Below are 22,188 nucleotides of genomic sequence, written 5' to 3'. Positions count from 1 at the left end.
CATACAACAGGATTTGGTCACCAAAACAAATAATTTCCTCATGAAATGATTTTAATAGAAAGATCAATCATTTTCCTATTTGTGTTTCGATTAACTCAGAAAACAGACGTTTCCCTACAACTATTACTTTTTTTTTAAATGTATGTTTTCCACGCATGTTTTAGTAGTTTAATGCAACCACCAAACACCAAAAGATTAGCACTTAAAATTTTTTTTTTTGACAGTCTGTTTACCTTCATTATAGTGTATCAAAACAGATCCCTGACCAAAAAAAAAAAAAAAGGAATTCACCCAAAGCCATAATCATGGTTAACGCCCATGAATTTATGAAAGAGCCTTTCAAATGTTAGTAACAGATTACAAGCTCCTGGTAAAAGCATATACACAAGGTTCCACATCCTTCTACTTGGATCAGATATACAAGGTTCCACAATAACATGACATTAGCTCCTGAACCAAAAAGGAGTATCACTTTAAGTTAAAAATAAAATCTTGAAACCAACTCCTGTAAAAATGGCTATTCTGTTTTTCCTCGCAGTTCTTGGTAATGCCAACTTCAATTGTGCCCAATGAAAGTGATTATGGCTTGGATAAGTGTTAGAAGTAGAAATCATCTCCAACAGTATATCGACATTAGCACCGAAGCAGGTCCAACTATCATTGCTCAAATTAGTAGTACCTTGGACCAGGAGGAGCGCATCCTCCAGATTGTCGCCATTCACTGGTTGGAAAATTTTCATAGGAAGGTCTGGGAGGTGGTGTTCCATTAGGGGGACCTGCAGACAAAGGTGGTGTTCCATAAGGTGAACCTGCAGACAAACAATCAAGTCTTCCATTATCTTTACAGAAGTGATGAAATAAATAAAAAAAAAAAATTGTGGAGAGACAAAAGAGACCAAGAAAAAAAACGGGAGACAGGACTGAATATGCAAATAATTAATACGGCCGCTGATAATAATGTTTAACGGGAGACAGGTTCCTCTTAGAATCAATCAGGAGACCCCCATAGTATTTAATAAGACCATATGAAAGACCGGTGAGAATGTAATGGAAGTTGTAAGTATTCTGGAATGTAGGTTCAATCATAACCAAGGAATGCCGTGGCCAGCCACAATATCATAGATTCGCACTGGACCTACTTGTGTCCTGGAAAGTAGCATGGCTTGACCTTTTGTCTGGAAAGTACATGAAAGGATGCTTACCACAGCCTCTCTAGTCTATTACTTACAAAAAAAAAATTGAATTCTTGTACATTGACATTGTGCTGCTAGAATGGCTGAGGGTACGTTAACAGTTTTTTTTTTTTTTTTGATAAGTGGATAAAGAGAATTGTGTTACTATAAAGAGGGCAAGATGCCCACAAAGCAAAGCTGTACAAGAAACTATACAAGTAACATTAAAGCATGTACAATGATTTCACAAAAAGAAATCAAAAGATAATTGAAATCCAATCCTCTTTAAAAGCTGACAAATGAAACTCCAGAAAATTGATGGCAACACTCTGGTTCATCGGACTAAAGACCACTCAATTTTGCATAGCAGTTCCTCTGCAATAGTTTTTCCTGAGAAAAATCCTGCTGCCTCACAGGGAAGGGCATCAGATCCCACAGAATTCTTCCCTTAGCAGAGGAAACAGCCATCTCTCCAGGAGCCCAGTCACTGACTGGGGAACTACCATTACCTATGAAAAGCTTTAGGAAGTGATTCCAGATATGATGGGTAACTGGACACTTTGAACAGTATATAAAGTATAAACAGGATAATATATGGATTTTCATTTTTTTTAATAGGTAATATATGGATTTTCATTGATAAGCACAAGGGCCCAGAAGAAATGGGGGCAGACCAAAAAGGATAATAGGTTGAAGTTGTGTCAAATGATTTGACGATCAATACTTTAACAATGGATTTGGCACTGAAGACAGTGGAACAGCGAAACCCGATTCATTTGATCCCAAATTATTGGGACAAGGTTTCATTGGGTTGAGTTGTTAGTTATGTTTGCAGTGTCTAATACTTGTATATTTCATAATGTACTGCATCATTTATATAAGAATGTTTTATGATATCAAAATATTAAGAGTAAGAAATTAAAGTACAACTGATTTCTATCCAAAAAATAATAATAATATAGTATGACTGATGATCGGATGAGTTTGCTATCATTGATTAAGCCATAAGTACCTAAAAGCATAGTTTTCAAGGCGCCAAGGTGAGGCTAGGTGACAGAGGGGCGCCTTCTCGCCTAAGCGATGGATTTTTTTATGTAGAAAACATAGATGCTAGGGTAGTTCCCTAGGTACCATAACCATATTTCCTTAATAATTATTCATAATTTTCACAAGTATAGAGTTCATATTAAAGTATAGAAAATCAACATTTTTTTTTGATGAATGAAGAAATTTATTAAATCAGAAGAAACACCACTGAAGAGGCACGAGCTGTTACCTCTTCAGAAAAGTATTGCATCAAAATAAAACAGAATTAACCATAAATAAAATTACAAAGCAGCCCAAAATAGCTGCTCCCTTGTAGCCCCCTGCTTAGCTAACCCATCCGCTAAGGTGTTTGCTGATCTTCCCACCCATAGAGAGGTAACAGTCATATTTCTTGTAAGCCAGTTTACTCTCCTTAATAAATCTCTATGTTGCCACATGGCTGAAGCTGGGTCTTTCGACCATCCCACCACAATTTGAGAGTCTCCTTCAACTACCAAGTGCTGAACCCCTAATTGTTCTGCAATCTGAATACCTTGTACCGCCGCTAAAATCTCAGCTCTATTAGAGTCTCCTATTCCCATGGGGCCTGAGAACAAGGCTAATATGTTGCTCTCCATGTCTCTCAGCACCCCTCCTATCCCCGATGGGCCTGGGTTTCCTTGGCTGCTGCCATCAAAGTTCAACTTTGCCCATCCTTCAGGCGGAGGGGTCCACACTACAGATTCCCTGTCCTTCCTTGTATGGCTGTTAACCACCACTACCCAGTTTCTCCAAATATCATCAAAGGAAAAGGTATGAAGTCCAAAGTTCTCAACCAGTGAATGACCCTAGTCAATATACAATCCTCAACGGCCTGAATGCTTCTTTCTTTTTCTTTGAAAATCCTTGTGTTCCTTTCTTCCCAAATTGTCCACAATGCAGCTGCTCTAATACATCAACACATCAATTTTCCTTTTTTTGTATGCCACACAAAAAAGGAGGGATCGAACAGTTGGCTTAAGTCTGTGGACAGATTCCACCTACACCCAAATAAAGAGAAAATCCAACTCCAAATAGCTCTAAAAAAGGAACAAGATACAAGTAGGTGGGAGCAATCCTCACCACTAGCCCTGCAAAGTACACACCAGTTAGGGGATAAACACATGAAATGCCTTTTCCTCTGCAAGAAATCCAAGGTATTAATCTTTCTATAAAACACCTCCCACCAGAAAATAACAACTTTAGGTGGAACAGGTCCAGACCAAATCTCCTTAGATGGAAAACCCCACTGACTGAAGGAAGAACAAAGAGCCTTGAAAAAGGAAGCACAAGAAAAGTAACCTTTTGGATGAGGGGACCATAATCTCACATCCACACTAAGTGGGTCCAAAAAGACATTGCCAAGCAAAGACAACAGGTCTGAAACACTGTTAAGTTCATCATCCCTCAACCCTCTCCGAAAGCCAAGGTTCCAACTTAAGGACGAGGGTGAAAAAGGAGAAGGGAGAAAATGAGAGAACTTTTTCCTTGTAAAGGGAAATAGAATATAGGGACGGAAATTGGTCCTTTAAAGCAACAGAACCCACCCAAGTGTCTTCCCAGAATAAAACAGAGTTACCAGAGTTGACATCATACCTGACAAGGTTGAGAAATTGAGGGAGGATACTCTGGATTGCTTTCCAAGGAGATGCCAACGTTGCTTGTCGTGATACATCCGCATCCCATCCATTTTCCAGTCTGCCATGTATACTCGCTATCACTTCATGCCACAACCTCTCCCTTTCTCTAGGCCATCTCCACAACCATTTTCCTAAGAGGGCTTTATTCTTGAGAGTTAACCTTCCTAACCCCAGTCCACCTTCCTCTTTGCTCCTACGTACTATTTCCCAATTAATTAAATGATCTTTCTTTTCCTCCCCCGGCTCCCAAAGAAAATTTCTCATTAATCTCTCCAACTTCTTAGCCTCCCTATTAGGAATCCTAAAAACAGATAAGAAATAGATCGGTAGTTCGCTAGGGTGGCTCTCAATAAAGTCACTCTACCCCCTATAGAGATATAGTTCCTTTTCCAAGCAGCTAATCTTTTCTTAAACTTTTCCAAAACTGGGTTCCAAAAACTACTCTCTTTTGGGTTAGCCCCTAGAGGGAGACCTAGGTACTGCAAGGGCCACGAAGAGACAGGACAACCTAGACAATCTGCCACAGACTGAATACTCTCCTCATCCATATTGACTCCTACCACACAACTCATATCCATGTTTATCTTCACATTGGAAGCCTTCTCAAACTGCTATAACAATGCTCTAAGGTTCCTCACTTTTTGCCTGTCACCCCCTTCACAAAATATTATGATATCATCAGCAAACTATAGATGGGTTACTCGAACATTGTTCCTTCCTATCCTCCAATCACTCACCTCCTCTTCCCTATCTGCCTTAGAGATTAATCTATTGAAAGCATCTGCCACTAAGGTGAAAAGAAACGGGGAGAGTGGGTCACCTTGTCTAAGGCCTCTACAGGCTGGGAAAAAATCTTTGACCATCCCATTGACCAAGACTGAGTAATGGTAGGAACTAATACATCCCTTTACCCAGTTGCACCATCTATCTCCAAAGCCACAACACCCAAGGATCTCTAGTAAAAAACTCCAATCCACAAGATCATAAGCCTTCTCTAAGTCTAGCTTACACGCAAAACCTTGGCTCCCCGACTTTCTCATGTCCTCCACACACTCATTTTCTATTAGGATCTAATCTGTTATTTGCCTTCCTTGCACGAATGCACCTTGTGCTTGACTAATGATGAATGGTAGTACTATTCAGATTCTCATGGACAACACTTTGGCCAAGATTTTATAGATGCTTGTCACCAAACTAATCGGCCTATAATCCTTAGGGTGCTTTGCATCTATTTTCTTTGGGATAAGGGCTAAGAAGGTTGCATTAACTCCAGGGCTTACCTTTTTTTTATCTGCAAATTCCTGAAATAAGCCAACAAGATCTTCTTTAACCACATCCCAACAATCCTGATAAAAATCCATTGTGAAGCCATCTAGACCAGGTGCTTTGGATCTATCCGTTGAAAACATTGCATCTCTGATCTCTTCTTCAGTGAAATCCCTTTCTAACCAATTTGCTTGTTCTTCTGTTATCCTAGTCCAATCCAAATCTTCCAATGTTGGCCTATTATTCAAAGGTTGCCTATAGATTGATTTGAAGTGATCCACAAACAACCTTGCTATCTCATCTTGATTTGTTACTTCCTCCCCATTCACCTCTAACTTGGTCACGAAATTTTTTCTTCTCCTCCCATTGGCCAGCGCATGGAAAAATTTTGTGTTCCCATCCCCTTCCTTGATCCATTTATGTCTTGACTTTTGCCTCCATGAAATTTCCTCTCTTAAAAGGACCTCTTCCAAATCCTTCTTTAGGTTTCTTCTTAACACCCTTTCTTGCTCACTCATCATCCTTTGGGCTTCTTTGGAATCTAATTCCTCAATCCTAGACAATAAACTAATTTTTTGCTCCTCTACTCTTCCAAAATGTTCCCTGTTCCACTCCTTAATTTTGGATCTCAATCTCTTCAGCTTTTTGTGGAATCTCACTCCCTTCCATTTCACCCCTCTTAACTATTCTCTCCACCACTCCCCAATCAGATGCACAAAGTCCGGGTGAGTCAGCCACATTCTCAAATCTAAAAGGTCGTGGACCAGAGGTTATTGTTTCAAGGCTTAGCTGAATATGGTAGTGATCAAAAGTGACTCTGGGTAATGCTCTAGCCATCAAGTTTCTCCAATGACTCTCCCAATCTTCATTAAAGAGGAATCTATCTAATTTCGAACAAAGAGGGTTTTCTTGGAAATTAGACCAAGTAAAGTTGGCTTGTAAGAGAGGTAATTCCTTTAGGCCACAGTCACTAATAAATTCATTGAACTTTCTCATGCTGGTAGTAACTGTTCTTTGGGGGTTATTAGTTTCATTACAGAACCTAATTACATTGAAATCCCCCCAAGGCACCAAGGACCCTCCCATAAGCCTCGTATTCCATACAACTCTTCCCACATCTCATTCCTCTCTCTATAAGTGTTTGGCCCATAGACATTGGATAAAACCCAAGTAAATCCATCCCCCACATTCCTGACCTTGACAGACACAGAGAATCTCCCTATTAGCTCCTCTACTAATTCTACCACATCTTCCCTCCATAATGTTACTAGACCTTTAGAGGCTCCCCAGGAAGGGGCCAATGTCCAACAAACTCCTCTTGATCTCCATACACTTCTCACCCACCTTTCATCCATTTCTGCCAACTTGATCTCCTATATCAACACTATGTCCGATTTCTCTCTTCTTAGTAAGTCTTTGATGGCCTTTTTTTCTTTTGCTTCCCAATCCTCTCACATTCCAACTGATGATTTTCATTGAACACTTCTTTTCAAAAAAACCCTTCCCAAAAAATTCCACCTTACAGCGGAATCTTTCTTCTTTCCCCTCTCCCACTAAATTCAATGTCACCCTCAATATCTGAAATCAACCTCTCCACTTCTGATCTCTTTTTCTTTTTCCTTTTATTATTACCCTCAGCCTTCCTAGATGATGCATTAGTTTTTGCCTCCCCTCCCCCCAACTTAGGACTTCTGTGGTAGTCCTTCTTTTGAGAAATTTCTGCTCTCTCCCTTTGATCTAACTCCTCCTCCTTTACTTTGTACTCCTCCAACAACTCACATATCATCTCCCATATTCTCTCTAATTTCTCCTCCTGTCTCTCTCTAGGGGCCACTCCTTCCTTTCTCAGTTCATTCTCAGGACTGCCAATCTCTCTTCTCTTCCCCGTGACTGGAACTTCCACTTGGGATGCTGGAGTATCTGTTACAAGCACAGAAGGCACATTAGTAACCAAAACCAAATGGACAATCGTACCAGTGTTGTTGGGGATCAATGGCCATCATTCAAGGGAGGGGGTGCGCATAAGGAGAAAGGGCCTAAGTCTGTTCCTTGAGGTTGATTTTGCCGTAGAGAGTTTATAGTAGGAGTCAATACCCTATCATCTTTAACAGTTGAACTATTCTTCCCGTGTCTCCCTTCTTCTGGTCTTACGTTACAAATCAAAGTGTTAGGATTTTTCCTTACAGACCTCATATCCTGATTTTCCTGAGCTACTGGATTGACTTCCTTTACGAGTGCAGGCAGCACCTGAACCTCATCTTTTGTCGAATGATCCGATACATTCACATCGTCTTCTTCAACTCTTTGAAAATCATCTTCCTCCTTGTTCTCTTGAAAAAGTACCTCTGTACCCAAGCTATCTTCATCAAAAATGTTCCTCGAGATGTTCAGATCAATACTCCCTAGGCTCACTGTATAGTCTGAATTAGTATCGCTGAACTCTTCCTCCTCAGAGCATTCATGTTGCTTTTGCTCTTCACAATCGCTTCGTCTGACGCTCCTTGGGTTGCGTTTTTCAGGTGACGGTCTGTTCATTTTTCCTAACGCAACCCACTGTAGGGAGTTCCTAGAAGGTGCGCTCTTCGTTGGTCGTGGTTTTCTGTCGGTTGAGCTCAACAAAGGAGAAGATAGATGGTGTTTACCATCTATCAACTCTAACCCCCTAGTCACGTGACCTTTTAAAATCCCTATGGTCCCTTTCGATGGACTGATATTATCCGGCCCAATTAGTGTTTTAACAAAGTGTTCCCCCTGCCCCACTCCCACTTTAGATAGGCCCACAGAGGTTGGCCCACTAAACATTTTATCCCTTCTATTATTAAGTGGCCCAGCTTTTAGAACCTGGGGCCCATCTCTTGAAGAAGGCCCATTTACAATTTTCTGGCCCGGATTGGAAATTGAATGGGCTTTATTTATTTTAAATGGATCCAGCATTTTAGCTCCCCCACTCCCTACCTCCTTCTCACCTTTTCTCAGCCACACAGGTGCATTTAATGAGGTAGCTTGCACGCCATCTGTTACTGCTAACGCATATGACCTGTCAGGTCTCCATCTACTTACTGCCTTGTTGGTCAAGTTTTAGACTTTCCATCTTCAGCCAAGTTTTCGAATTTTCAATTTCCTTGTAGCTTGACCAACCCCTTACTGCCACGTAAGGTTTCTTCTTCAACTTGACCATCTTCCTCCCTTCGAGCTTCCTTCCACATTTCAGCTTCAATGGAGGAAGTCAGCCAGACCGCCATGAAAGCTCCTTCAACTCTCAGGTTCACTTTCCTGGGAATCTCCTCAGGCTTGACACCATTCAGTAAAATTGATGCAGACCTTAGATCTCCCCAAAAGACACCGGCCAGTTTTGCTCCACACAATGTTGCGATGGCTTCTGCTACTTCATCCTTCCACAGATGGAAAGGTAGACCCACCACGCACACTTTTACTCCATCCATCACCGAGGATTCCTTCGAGTTTGATGAAAGAGACCACCTGAAAATGTTCACCGACCCCAGTTTATCTTGTACGCATACTGCCTCAACTTCTGGCTTATTATCCAGGGAATCTAACAGAACTTTGCACCTCTCGAAAGGAGTTAATACATATGTGGTCGTCATCCTTAATTGTTTTGTCACCAAATCAGCAACCTCCTCCCAGTTTCTACCTGGTTTACCGACTTCAACAATAAGTTTATTGGACCACTCTCCTGCTGCCACTGATGTTAATAATGCTGCTCTATTACCATCTTGCACTAAGGTAGGGGCCGTTTGTTGGGAGGCTCAAAGTTCACTACTGTCTTCAGGGGAGCCTCTCTTTCCTTCTTTTCTGAACCTTTTTCCTGTCTCAACTTCATTCTAGAGATAAATTCTCTCAGAGCCTTGACTATTTCTATCCATCCTTGGCTCTTCCTCCCTTCTGGAAAGCATACCATCTGCTTTCTAGCATTATCATACTTCTCTGATAGTGCTATGAAGAAACCTTTGTAGTTCTTCCTGCTTTCCACCACATACCTCCTTCCCATCTCTGTTAGAAGTTCTTTCCAACATCTGTCCTTTCCTTTTGCACTCGCTGCAACTACAAACTCTATGAACCATTCTACCACGTTCAATCCTACCAACAGCACCGTAGCCAGCTTATCCTCCCTGATTTTCAAGCTAATCTGTCCTCTGATTCTTAGTTCTTCCAGCAGAAAACTCTTTGCCTCCACCTTGAGATGCCTTCTCCATCGATTAGCCTCCACGAAGTTCTCCATACTCTTCTCTCTTAGAAATTAGAATCCTCAAATTGCATCAGATAGTTCTTTCTAATTCCATGACTAGTTCTTTCATTCTGCTGGCTTTCAGCTTAGTCAATCTCTCAACCTCTGATGCTGCCTTATCAATAATCTCTAGTGAGAGCAAACCCGATTCCGTTATCTCTGGTTCTGGTGATTCAAGGATGAAAGTAACTTTTCTAAACAGATTCCTCTCTTCTTGATGTGAGTCCATCAAATTCCATAGCTCAAACAGCAATGCCACAATATCTTTCAACTACATTTCAAAACAGACATTTACTTCCTAGCTGAGAGTTCATGAGAAGAAAAAGAAGAAGGAAAAGAAAATTCAAAAAATAAGGGGCTGAACCCTTATTTTTATTATAGGAAAAGAAGAAAAGAAAATGTGTTGATTAGACAAAATTTTAAGGTCTTCCTTGCTTATTGGTTCAGGTTTTAAAGTCTTTGGGGGTTCAATACATTATTTAGCAATGTTTATATTGATTAAACCCTAACAAATAAGAAAATAATAAAAAGAAATTAGTATATAAACACACAAAATGAATATTTTAGTTTAATAGTGCCTATTTTATAATTATAATGTCAAAAAACAAAGAATAAAAAAGTATTTTATAATACATAGTACAAAACTGTTTGGCGATTAGGCGAGGTGAGCCTCAAAGGGCGCCTTGTCGCCTAGGTGTCGCCTTGACAACTATGCCTAATGGTTTTTGCCACTCAAAGATTTGAAAATAGAAAAAGTTCAGCCGTATATTGCTATATGGATTTTTGAAGCCAGTAGGATGCTCATGACTTTATGAGAACATGTTCGTAAAATCATCACTTCTAAAGTATACCTGCCAAGTCATACACCAAAAAAAGAAGACCAACTTCTGCATGTCATACCATGTTGGATCTGACAATAACAACATGCACGTCATAATCATGCTTTGATTCTAGGCTAACAATATTCTTTAAATGGAGCAACAATCTATGCCAAGCACCAGGTTCACTTCAGGATTGAACCATATGATACAACCATGCTTTTGTCAAATAAAACAAGCCTTTGCAGTTTTCCATGTCAAAACAATGGTTTATAGAATCCATGAAATGACATAATTGAAGAACTACACAATGAGATAAAATAAACTGAACCAACCTTTTAGAGGGTACAAAGAAAAAGCTTCAATAACAGCACATATAAATTTACTAATATAGCCAAGTAGCAACTGCTTTTGCAATTTTCTATGAGAAAATGGGATAAACAAATAACAATTACTGGTTTGATATAAATCAGAAACTGTGATCAACAAACAAATATGTTCAAATACTTACCATAAGAGGTTGTCAATGGACTGTGCAGAAATTGGGATCCCCTTGGAGCTTGCAGAGCAGGTTGAGGAGATAAAGGGTCCCCAAGGTGCCTACCACTATTGCTGAATGAGGAACGCCCAATTGGAGGGCTGTAGAGACTCTCCCTTCCAAAGTTGGATCTACCAGAGGGATCAACCTCATAATAGCTCTGGTATCTATTACTGCCTACGGGAATGGCACTCCTGCTTTCCAGGCCAGATCTGTTGTATGGATCAATGCCTCCGTAGTCTGGTCTGCCGAAAAGGTCATCTTTGCCATACCCATGTGCATTACTGTCATCCCTAGGAAGAAAACTCCTACCATAATTTGAGTAGGTCCCATGCGGACTATCCCTTGGAATAGAAGGATTGCTTAACCCCGACTGGTACTCTCCAAGACTATATTCTGGTTTTCCATGTAGTGCAGTCCCTGAATATGTTGGATTCATCTATAGCATTCAAAAACCAATCAGCTTCCAAGTTCAGACATCCAAATCCAGTTAAACCAACTTTCTTTCAGAAAGTTATCTTTGAAGGAATAGTTTATTCAACAAGAAAGTAAGAAAAAAAAAGATTTATCATAAACCATAGACAACTGAAATTTTAAAAAACCCAAAGTATGAATAGAAAGCAGAAACGGATTCTAAACTTAGTAAGACCCGCAGTTTTATGACCTCCACATAAATAACAATTTGGAATACATCAAATTCATTTTAATTCTAGCATGGATATGGCATTAAACAGAACGGAATGGTGAAACAGGATTCATGTAGCCAACCCCATACCCATATAGTGACAAGGCTTCAATGATGATAGTGATAATAGAGACCAAGCCACAAAATTATCACAATAATAGGACCTAGATGTCCTAGGCACTAAACATAAAACAGGATGCATAGAGAGAAATACAAAACTTCTGCTCATAATTCAAAGTCTCAGAAGCTCAAAACAAGCATGACAGCTTTCATAGTTTCACTTACTTGCTGGGGCCTCCTGTAATCATAATCTGGTTGAGGAAGAGGTGAATGAGAATTCTTCCAATGCCCAGAAGGTGCTGCAACACAGGGTACCATCATTAAAACAAGATATAAAAGGGATATGGCAAAGGAAAATAACAACTGACCCAGGTGAGTGATACATCCTCATCTTCAAACAACCTGGTAAGGGTGCATGATTTTGCAGTGAAGGGCTATTGTATGAATGGATGGAACTTTCATGAGAATAAGGTGATAGATTGCTATTCGGCTTGAAGTTGGATGGAGACCCTAGTGCACGCTTCATCTCATCCAAATATCTCTGCGACTCTGCTCTGCCGAGCTCAGGAAACATAACCTTACAGAGTTGATGAAGACATCATTTAAGCATTGCAATCAATGGAATGCAAATAATGGGCATGAAAAATCTTACATAATTACCTGGTCAAAAAACTCAGCTGATCCAGGCATGTCTTTGCTCGTGGGCAAGACGTAATTTGCTGACAACACAAATTATGTTAAATAATAAGATGCTTTATTACCAAGAATACTCTCACTGGGTGGACTCTAAGAAGTAGTGAGAAGCTGTGTTAATGGAAATGTTTATTAAATACCTAGCATCTCATTAACTGCTTCTGCAGGTACTTCTTTTCCCATTTCCTTAAACCGTTTTGCTGCACGAAGCTTCAACTCATCTGGTTTTGGGAAGATAACAACTGCAACCTAATTTGGACATGGAAAAAGAAAAGGTAAGAACCTGTCTACATCTTTAGTTATCTTTTCTTCCCCTTTTTTTCCTTATTATTCTAATTACATATTCTCATAAAACTATATGATCGGGACTCGGGATATTGTCAAGCTACCTTCCGGTAGTTTACAAATGGCTTTAGTTTACGTTTGCGGGCACTCATGTAAACATTTGTTTGATCAAGAATGTAATTGCGTGGTGTCTTAGCAGCACGAGCTAATAGAGTATTAAAAATCCCTGTTGCTCGATCCATTAGACGGTCAAAACGTTCACCATAATTTTGCTTACGCAATAGTCCAGGTACCTGTTCCAAGTGATAATCATATGCCACACTCAGACTAGAGGGCAAGGAACAATAGTAAGTGACAGGTTTTGAAAAACAAAGATATGAACTTATACATAATTGAAGTAAATGAGACAAATAAAATTCCTCCAGAACTGCAAACCTTCATTTGGTCCAAGGCCAGGTTAGTCCCAAGCAAAACATAGCGTTTTCCAGGGTGCTCCTTCACCCATTTCTCGGCCCAAGTAGTCTTTCCAGATGCTGGTAATCCAACCATCATAAGTACTTCACAATCCTTGGGGCTAGAAAATGTAGGCCCCATTATCGCATTTCCATCCTCAAGTGCAGAAGCCCAGGGATTATAGCCTTCTTCAGGAACTAGACCGTCTTCAACACTAAATTGCAAATGAACAATAACATTCTTCAATAAAACATGTGGAAACAATGCAGATTCCCATTTTAGATTTCTTGTTGGAGAGTCCACAACTCCAAGACCCTTTGGACCTGCATCAAATTGCTTTGCAATACCCAGCCATTTCCCATTCTTGGAGAAACCTATGGAAGCTAATGATTTGTTTTCAAGGTTAACTGCACAAATAATTGTATCTCCAACACTAAATTTTGTGCCATAATCTGAAAATTTCCCTGCATTTGAAAATCTCCCTGTTCCCCCAAAGCCAAAGCTGTGGTTGGTTTCCCCAAGATTTCCAACAGCATCATCCCCTCTTGAAATTCCAACACGACATACATGCTGCTGATCAGGGGGAGTATCTTCCATGTCAACTGGCTGAGATGAAAGAATTTTGCAACCAAAGCAATATTTCCCTCCAGTGATGCCAAAATTTGCCCGAGCACCCGACCAGCAATAAACAAATCCTTGATCATAAAGTGCATGACCTTGAAGACCGTCTCCTTCAATATTAAAATCTGGTGAAATCAACATATAAAACAGAGGTGAATATACTTACCAAGTTGAGTGAGGAGAAAAAATTAGCCGATTAACATCAGTTTACACACCATAAGAACATAAGTGAAGAATCCAAAAGTACAGTCTATAGAGAACATCAAAGTTTGTTTTTCATTTTTGAAGTGGAATGGACCAATGAACTGACGAGGAACACTTCCAGCATCCTTCTACTTTCCATCTCTCCCACTATGTAAGATATGCAGACATAAATGAACAGTGCAAATTTATTGAGTTGCACCATCTTTTTTTTTTGGTATTTTCGAGTTGTACTGAAGAACCAAGTTCGGCTAACTCGTTGCCAGACAATTCATCTATGGGAAGGGTCTTGATGAGTGAATTGTACCTATGAACCAATATCCTAGGTAATCTGTTATTTTGCGATCTTCATTTTCGTTCTATCTAGGTTTATTGGTCTCTTCTAGGCGGTTTATTCGTACATGATTATAGCCGTATTTTTCTTTATATTACTTTCTATTATCCTTTTAAATGAATTCTAGTTATCGATAAAAAATATAAATCTCCATGTCATGTAACTAAAATCATTTACTTCTAACATATAAATTTAAGCCCCATTATACAAATTAAAAACCAAAACCGAGTCTTATTCATCAGGAAAATACTTAAACAAATAGAAATTTCCTAAAAACTCAAGAAAAGAAGAACCTGCATAAGCATTTCTCGACTTGGAACTCTTAGACGGGAATCGAAAAATATTAAAAAACCCTAGATGGTGAACTTTCGCGACTATAAAAAAAAAGGCAGTAATATTGTATAAGAAGTAACATGATGAAAAACCTAAATTGCAATCGGCGGGGTTGAGCACCACCCGCTGCTTCGCTTCTGATGCCCCAGAATCTGTAACGGCGACCTTTGCCCTTTTTGCGCCCGGTTCTTCCGCCTTCGGGGCCTCATGCTTTGCCGAAGCCATTAAAGACTACAAAGATTATCGCTGTAAGTCTCCTTAAGCCAGAGAGAGGGGGGGGATAAATTTTTGGGACAGCAAACTTCCAGAGAAGGAAAAGGGTTCCCGCTAATTTGCACTATTATGTTAAGTCGTAGTGAAAATTCAATACGACGCATGAATCAAAAAAAAAAAAAAAAAATCAATACGACGTTACTTAGAAATCTCTCTCGGACTCACGTGTTGAGTCATGAGCGAGGGGGACTCGCACAGACCTGCCGACTCGGACAACCTAAGCTGGTCGCTTAGATATAGTGGTAAATGCGTACGTGCTGTTTTATATATGGCAATTGTAAATGGAAATAATATATTTAAAATTCTTTATAAGTTTTATGTATTTTTTTGTTTTTTATTATTTATTAAATGTAAATTGTAAAATTCAAATACATTTACATAAACATCTAATTTAAATATATCATAATTAAATCGAATTGTAAAGGTTTAAGTATCATTGATAGGATTATACCTACTTTGTTAGATTTTTGTTTTTCTAATGTTTTATCTTGTTAATGTATTTTTTCTCTTATTGATTTATCAAAAAAATATAAGATTTGAATTAAAAGGATGAAATGAAATGAAAAGTGTTGGTGCTTGGATTGCCGAGGACAACAAGATAAATTTGCTCCGCTTATTTGACGAATTGACTAGGAGGATTTGAGCTGGGGTCGGCCAAGGTAGAGCCAAGGACGAGGATCAATGATGTCCAAGTAGGGCAGAGGCCAAGGACCGGTGTTGTCTGAAGAAGGTTGAGGTCGAGGACTAGTGGGATCCGTGGAGTGTCGAGAACCTGTAAAGGAAGGAACGTCAGAGGCCCCGGGTGAAGACCTGAGGCGGGGACTCCGACGGTCAAGTTCATAGGGCGTAGTAGGGAGGGCAAACAAGGTCCGAAGGTTTGAACGAGGTCGCCGGGAAACTAGGGAGCTAGAGTGCAAGTTCTGGGTCTAGATCCTAAAAAGTCGTTCCACAGAAAAAGATTCTTTACCTTGGGGGAGTGATGCCCTATTTATACTTGAGGTCGACTGATGGCGGACACTACGAACGGTTAGGATGTGATCCGTCCCTGAGCGGGTGGCCATCCGAGCTTGCTGCGTGTGGTCACGCCATTGGTCCCACGTTGGGCACTGACCCCTTCCCTGTCTGACGCATTGATTCACTCTGAGCCTGGCCACGTGTCGACGTGTCAAAGGCCCGCCAAATGCCCTACATCACTTGCTCCCACTCTCGAGGCCATGGCGAAGGTCTTATCTTAGGACCTCGGCTTCGACCGAAGAGAGTGTTCTTGCTAGGAGGTACTGAGCAGCCTTCTGTGGTGAGGGCCTATGTTGTGGCCAACTTGGAGAGAGCAGTCTTCTGGCGAGGAGGTGCTAGTCCCGATTTCGGAGTGCATCCGTCGGAGTGTGACTGTCGGAGTGCGTCCGCCGAGGCGAAGCCGTCGGGGCACACCTGCCGAGGTGAGACCGTTGGGGTGCATCCGCCAACGCGAAGCCGTCAGGGCGCATCCGTCGAGGCAAAGCTGTTGGGGCGCATTCGCCAAGGTGAGACCGTTGGGGTGCGTCTGTCGAGGCAAAGCCGTCGGGGTGCATCCTTCGAGGCGAGACCGTCGAGGTGCGTCCACCGAGGCGAAGTCGTCAGGGCACATCCGCCGAGGTGAGACTGACAAGGTGTGTCCGCCAAGGCGAAGACGTCAGGGCGCATCTGCCAAGGTGAGACCATCGGTGTGCGTCCGTGGAGGCGAATCCGTCGGGGCGCATCCACCGAGGTGAGACCATCGGGGTGCGCCCGTCGAGGCAAAGCCGTCAGGGCGCATCCGCCGAGGTGAGACTGTCGGGGTGTGTCCGCCGAGGTGAAGCCGTCGGGGCACATCCGCCAAGGTGAGACCGTCGAGGTGCGTCTGTCGAGGCGAAGCTGTCGGGGCGCATCCGCCAAGGTGAGACCGCCGTGGTGCATTCACCGAGGCGAAACCGCTGTGGTGCATTCATCCACTAAGGTGAGACTGTCGGGGTGCATCCACCGAGGTGAAGCCGTTGGGACGCATCCACCGAGGTAAGATCGTCGAGGGTGTTGGAGTTGTTTCCTTCAGCATGTCTCTTCAAGTGGGGGGGGGGGGCAATGCCAACTGTCAAACTTGGAAGAGAACTCGCTTACTCAGAGGGTCTCACCGAGGCCTAGGCCAAAATCAAGGGCCTTCCCATCGGCGGCCACCCAAGGGGCCATGTGCCTTGGAACGTAGTCCAATCCGAGCATGTGACCTTGGCAAAGGTTGTATGCTGCAGAAGGGCACTCGATCGAGACTAGAACATATGCACTGAGGATTTAAGGTGAGGTAAAGGAGACTTCCTTTATTACAAAAAAGGTTTTTACATAGTCGGCCGAAGTCGAGCTCTTATGGTCACATGGTTCAGCCTACGGATGCAACTGAGGCCGAGGTGATGACGATGACTGACTACGGCAACGACCATTGAGACAGGGTGATGAGATCGGTGTTAACAGCGCCAAGCTGCTTCCTGTCGTCATGGTCGTCGTCGTGGCTGTCCCATCATTCGTGATCGCCATGGTCGATATCGGCATCAATGTCAATGTCGGCCTCTCCACTTGGGCGTTTGCCGGTCGAGGCTTCTTCGGTGGCAATATACTTCTGTGCCTTTTCCATAAATTCTGCATTGGTTTTGGGTGGCGTTTTGGCAACAAAGTTCTTAAGGGCCAACCCGGGGAGGAGACCTTGGATCGCTACATGCACGAAGACCATGGGGTCGTGGTCGCGGACCTCCATTTCTTCTTTCTTGAATTGGTCAATGCAGGACCGTAGGCTCTCACCATGTGCTGTCGGACGACCATGAGTGAAACGATGCTCTTCTGGTGCCACTGGCTGTTGATGAATTGGGCGAGGAAGAGATGGGCGAAATGGTCCCAAGAGCTGATGGAACAGGGTAGGAGACCGAAAAACCATCATCGAACTGCCCTCCTGAAGGTCACTTGAAAAGCTCGGCACTTCAATGCATTGGAGTACCCATACAAGAGCATGAGTGCTTGGAAGCTCTCCAAGTGTTTGTCTGGGTCCGAGGTGCCATCATAAGTCTCCAACATGGGAGCTTTGAATTGAGGCGGAAGAGGTTCCGAGGTGATGGCAATGGTGAAGGCATCCATCCTAGTGGAAGGGTGCTGATTGGCCGAGGCATCACTTCGGCTCTCCTTGACTCGCCAAATTTCGTCCTTCACTGCGCCAATTTGTGCTCGTATGTTGGCGATCTACTGGCCAATGAGCACCTTGGCTTTGTCTTGGTCTTCGCGGTAGCGAGACGGACCAGTTGCATCTCGATTCCTTTTAGCCTGTCGATCATTGAGTTAGTCTCGGAGGTCTGAGGTGTGGGGCGGTTGGAGGGTCCTCGACGGCTGACTCACACTCTAGCCGCTTCCGTCGGATGTTGAGGGGTCCACCTTGGGGGGCGCGACAAGGTGCTTAGCTGGTCGATTCAGCGTGGCAGCCACCCTATGGGCGGCCTCCTGCTGGTTTCCGCACCTTGTCCAGCCTCTGCGTGAGGTCGTCGAGCCGATCAAGGATTGTCTAGAATTGGTCCCTGGTACCAAGTTTTGTGTAACTTTCCTGCACCTAGCCATTTCGTTGGAAACTGAGTCGTTGGGGGAGGGTTTAGTAGTCAGTTCCCACAGACGGCGCTAATTGTTGGTGCTCGGATTGGTCGAGAACAACAAGGTAAATTTGCTTTGCTTCCTGGACGAGCTTACTAAGAGGATCTGAGTTGTGGTCAGCTGAGGTAGAGCCAAGGATGAAGATCAATGATGTCCGAGTAGGGCTAAGGCCGAGGCCGAGGACCAGTGGGATCTGTGGAGTGCCGAGAACCTGCGAAGGAAGGAACGTCAGAGGCCTTGGGTGAAGACCCAAGGTGGGGACTCTGACGGTCAAGTTAGTAGGGCGGACGAGGTTGCCTGGAAACTGGGGAGCTAGAGTGCAAGTTCTGGGTCTGGATCCTAAAAAGTCGTTCCAAAGAAAAAGATCTTTTACCTTGGGGGAGTGATGCCCTATTTATACTTGAGGTCGCCTGATGGTAGACGCTGCGGACGATTAGGATGTGATCCATTCCTGAACGGGCGGCCATCCGAACTCGCTGCGTGTAGTCACGCCATTGGTCTCACGCTCGGCACTGACCCCTTCCCTGTCTAACACACTGATTCACTCTGAACCCGGCCACGTGTCGATGTGCCAAAGGCCTGCCAAATACATAAAAAAGTAATAATTTAATTTACAATTTAACCTTATAATTAAATAAATACTAAATTTAAAAGAATTTGACCAATTGTACATGCATTGTTTACATATTGTCTTAAATCACCCTTACTGTTTCTAATAATTGTGTATAGTGAAATCGTAATAAAAATGATAAAATGTCCTCCAAGAAAACAGAATCGGAATGAATTGAGGAAACTACTCTCCCAGAACTCGCAATTGGCGACCGGCTTTTCGAGGACGCTCGTTTAAGAACACAACCCACGTGTTGTTAATAATGTAGGTTAGCACAGCTAGTCTTGATAAGCAGTGTGTAGACTCATCATGCCGAGTGATTAAAAAATATAGAGGCATCTACAAGCATTAATGTGGATGAGCTCTGTGCAGTTGACTCCGACACCATACCCTCAACATCAAGACTAGCAGAGGTAAGTGCTATTTCACTTTTGTTAACACCATTAAACACCTTGTAGCTGTATAGTCTTATTCGTTCAATTTATGCTTTTTAAACATGATGCGTTGTGGGTCAAGGCCTATCAGTTGGGTTGCATGTCACAGGGGATGGAATATCGAGGCAACCATCTGCATCGTCTTCTGCTTTGGTGGAACGGCGTTCCCAACTCATGGAACAGCTCCACAATCTTGATTTGAGCTATGGGGCAACATCTCCAAAGGGTTTTTCTATACAAGCCATCCTCCCCTTCATGGAATTAACAGTTCGAGGTAATGATACCCAATTTGAAAGGGGAGCTAATAGAGGATCTCTGCCCGACACTCTTGCCTTCTGTATATTTATAAAAATCAGAAGATCAGAAGATTGATCTAGATATTTGAATCTCTAGCAAAGATAATTAATAAAGTGAGAAGGTGAATCTAGATGATCCAAATTGATTAGAAGATGGAATGATGGACCAACCCGATTAGATTGATTCAGAAAGTCTTGGACATTAATAAAGAGAAGAATCTAGAGGTTTCTACAACAACGAAACCCATGACCATGAGGATTATGAGGTTTGGAGCGACGCGCATCTTTATGTGCCTTGAATGTTCTGGCAATCACCACGGTCTCGGCGTTCACCAACTGCTATTGCAACCGGAGATCGGTGCAGCTTGATGCTCACACTTACTGTTTCTGCTACCACTCGTGCCACTCCAGATGCAGAGGTTCGAACGCAGATCTTCACTCCACATGTTTAGATCACCGATGACATCGGAAAGTCGATGCAGATTTTGAATAAAATTTGATGAAAAAAAAAGAGAGAAACAGAGAGAAGAGACAACACTCCGATCTCAGTCATGGTGAGCTGCATATCAGAGCGTTGTCGATCCTCTAGCTTGGTTCGTTGGAGGGGTTGACTGAGTGTTGAATCGAAGGGTGGATGAAGGTGATGGTGGTTGTCTTTTGCAAGGGGGAGATCAGAGCTACTGCATTGTGATCCTCATCGACGGAGTGGATGGAGAGAGAAAGGGAGGAAGAAGATGAGAGACGAGAGATGGATTGGACATTGTTGCAGCTGGGCGTAACAGTCCCGTTCAAAGGCAGTGATTCTTACTCGGCTTACAAAAGTTGGACAAAGGGTAATATTGGGTTTTAAAAAAAAAGTATAGGTTACGTAGTGTCAATGTTTGACCCGGTTAATGGTTCTCGGGTTGTTTTCAAATTAATTTCATTTTTTTATTTTAAAATAGAAATTAAAAAATAAAAAATTGAAAAAAGAAACTTTCATATCTTATAATCTTATTTGATTATTCTCAATGGCCAAAATTAGTTTGGATTTTTAGTTTTTCTATTTTAATTTTGAGTTTTCTTATTTCTATATATATATTTTTTTTAAATTGAAATAACAAAAAAATTACAACTCTAATGAAGAAATTGGAAAATCGGTGTAAGAGATGAGAGATTAAATCCTGACCTTATATTAAAAATCTTCGATACACTAATTGAACAAACAATTTAGAATCTTAGAGAGATTTAGAGAGATGGAAAAGATGAAAGAAGAGGGTAAGCGGTGTTATAGCAGTAGTGATGATAAACATGGAGATAGTTGTTGTCAACGGTTCCTCCTCCTTCTTCTTTTCAACTTCAACCATCCACCTCCTCAAAGTCTCACATTCCTTTCTCATAATAATGCATATATATGGTGGACTTTAACCAAAATCATAATCTAACAGTCAAAATAAAAAGTTATAAATAAATTTTACATCTTACAGGTTTAATTCGTTCAAACTAGATGGTTGAATCGCTGATCGAAAACCAAAAGCCAAAGCGGTTTTATTTCCAGATTGATTTTTAAAACCTTAATTTTAGTCAAAAGAAAGTTCTTCAATTTTATTCATATTTTTTATAGTAGTGTAAATATAGAATTATAGATGTGTTCAATTTTTTGTATTTTTGTGTGTAAAAATAATTTTGATATGTCACACTTACTTTTTGTTTAATATGACAAATATATGATATGCAAAATTTATGTATTTTTTCATTTTTGTATTTTTATATTTTATTAATTTTTATTATTTATTTATGACATTAAAGGTTAAGACATTTAACCCAAAAGTTGAACTATTTATTATTAATTTTTATATTTCATTTTTATCAATAAAAATAATTCTTGTTTATCACACTTATTTTTTTAATTTGGTTAATAAAAATATCACAAATGTGTCTAAATTTTTTCTACATTTTTGTAATTTTTCATATTTATTTCTATTTTAAAATTTTTATTACTTAACTATGACTTCATAGGTTAATCAATTTGATTTAGATAGTAGAATTACTTAGCCACCACTTAGATAAAGAATGGTTTTGTTTTCGAGTCAGTTTTAAAATATATGAGTTTCTATTGTTAAAAATATTGACATAGATCTAATTAGTAGCATTTATTAGTGAAAATTAACTTAAAAATATAGAATTTAATAAGAGAAAATGAGATTTAATACCTTAAGTATAAAACTTAATGAGAGGGAATTAAATGAGGTGAAAAGTAATAATTGAAGTTATATTTTCAACATTACAATTAGAGATGGATTCAATACACAAATATGGCCATTTTAATAACACTAAAGCTGACATTAAAACTATAATAAAATAACTTTTATATCCTTTCTCTAACAAAGAAATAAATGATAATTTTAGTCCAAAAAAAATTTTACATTACATCCACACCTTTATATATAATATAGATATAATCTAGAGGTCTAAAATACAATTGAATTGTTGGAGAGGTCAAATCTCATATAATGTAACATATTATATTAGTGTGTTTGGTATGATAGAAAATAA

General features: G+C 41.0%; 1 protein-coding gene and 1 long non-coding RNA gene across 3 annotated transcripts; one reads left to right on the top strand and one right to left on the bottom strand.

Annotated features, from left to right (window-relative positions):
* Positions 1 to 110: 110 nt before the first annotated feature.
* LOC148803873 (uncharacterized) lies at positions 111 to 648 on the top strand. Its single transcript, XR_016080237.1, has 2 exons — positions 111 to 389; positions 425 to 648. It is a non-coding gene; the product is annotated as an uncharacterized LOC148803873 (long non-coding RNA).
* On the bottom strand, positions 307 to 20,434 carry LOC104612273 (uncharacterized). Of its 2 annotated transcripts, XM_088894439.1 has the most exons (10): positions 19,825 to 20,434; positions 18,687 to 19,692; positions 12,904 to 13,667; positions 12,573 to 12,761; positions 12,324 to 12,432; positions 12,151 to 12,209; positions 11,893 to 12,067; positions 11,716 to 11,789; positions 10,719 to 11,184; positions 307 to 809 (listed from the first exon to the last, which is right to left on the bottom strand). In XM_088894439.1, the coding sequence occupies exons 2-10, from the start codon at positions 18,778 to 18,780 to the stop codon at positions 670 to 672; spliced, it is 2,070 nt and encodes a 689-aa protein (XP_088750565.1). In that variant the 5' UTR covers positions 18,781 to 19,692; positions 19,825 to 20,434; the 3' UTR covers positions 307 to 669. The 2 variants fall into 2 exon arrangements, with proteins under 2 accessions (XP_088750565.1, XP_010277936.1); XM_010279634.3 differs by lacking the exons at positions 18,687 to 19,692; positions 19,825 to 20,434 and adding an exon at positions 14,503 to 14,888.
* Between the last annotated feature and the right edge of the window lie 1,754 nt (positions 20,435 to 22,188).

The sequence above is a fragment of the Nelumbo nucifera genome, chromosome 1 (genome assembly GCF_055504915.1).
Source record: "Nelumbo nucifera cultivar China Antique chromosome 1, China Antique-T2T, whole genome shotgun sequence".
In the NCBI taxonomy this organism is placed as follows: Eukaryota; Viridiplantae; Streptophyta; class Magnoliopsida; order Proteales; family Nelumbonaceae; genus Nelumbo; species Nelumbo nucifera.
Note: the sequence above shows the minus strand (reverse complement) of the source record. Positions and strands in the feature narration are given on the sequence as shown.

Excerpts from the sequence above, each read along its gene's own strand:
- LOC104612273 (XM_010279634.3), bottom strand. The coding sequence starts at position 14,635 with ATGGCTTCGGCAAAGCATGAGGCCCCGAAGGCGGAAGAACCGGGCGCA. Across the intron at positions 13,668-14,502 it reads CCCCGCCGATTGCAATTTAG|ATTTTAATATTGAAGGAGAC; the intron begins GTTTTTCATCAT and ends TGATTTCACCAG. Across the intron at positions 12,068-12,150 it reads CAGCTGAGTTTTTTGACCAG|GTTATGTTTCCTGAGCTCGG; the intron begins GTAATTATGTAA and ends CAACTCTGTAAG.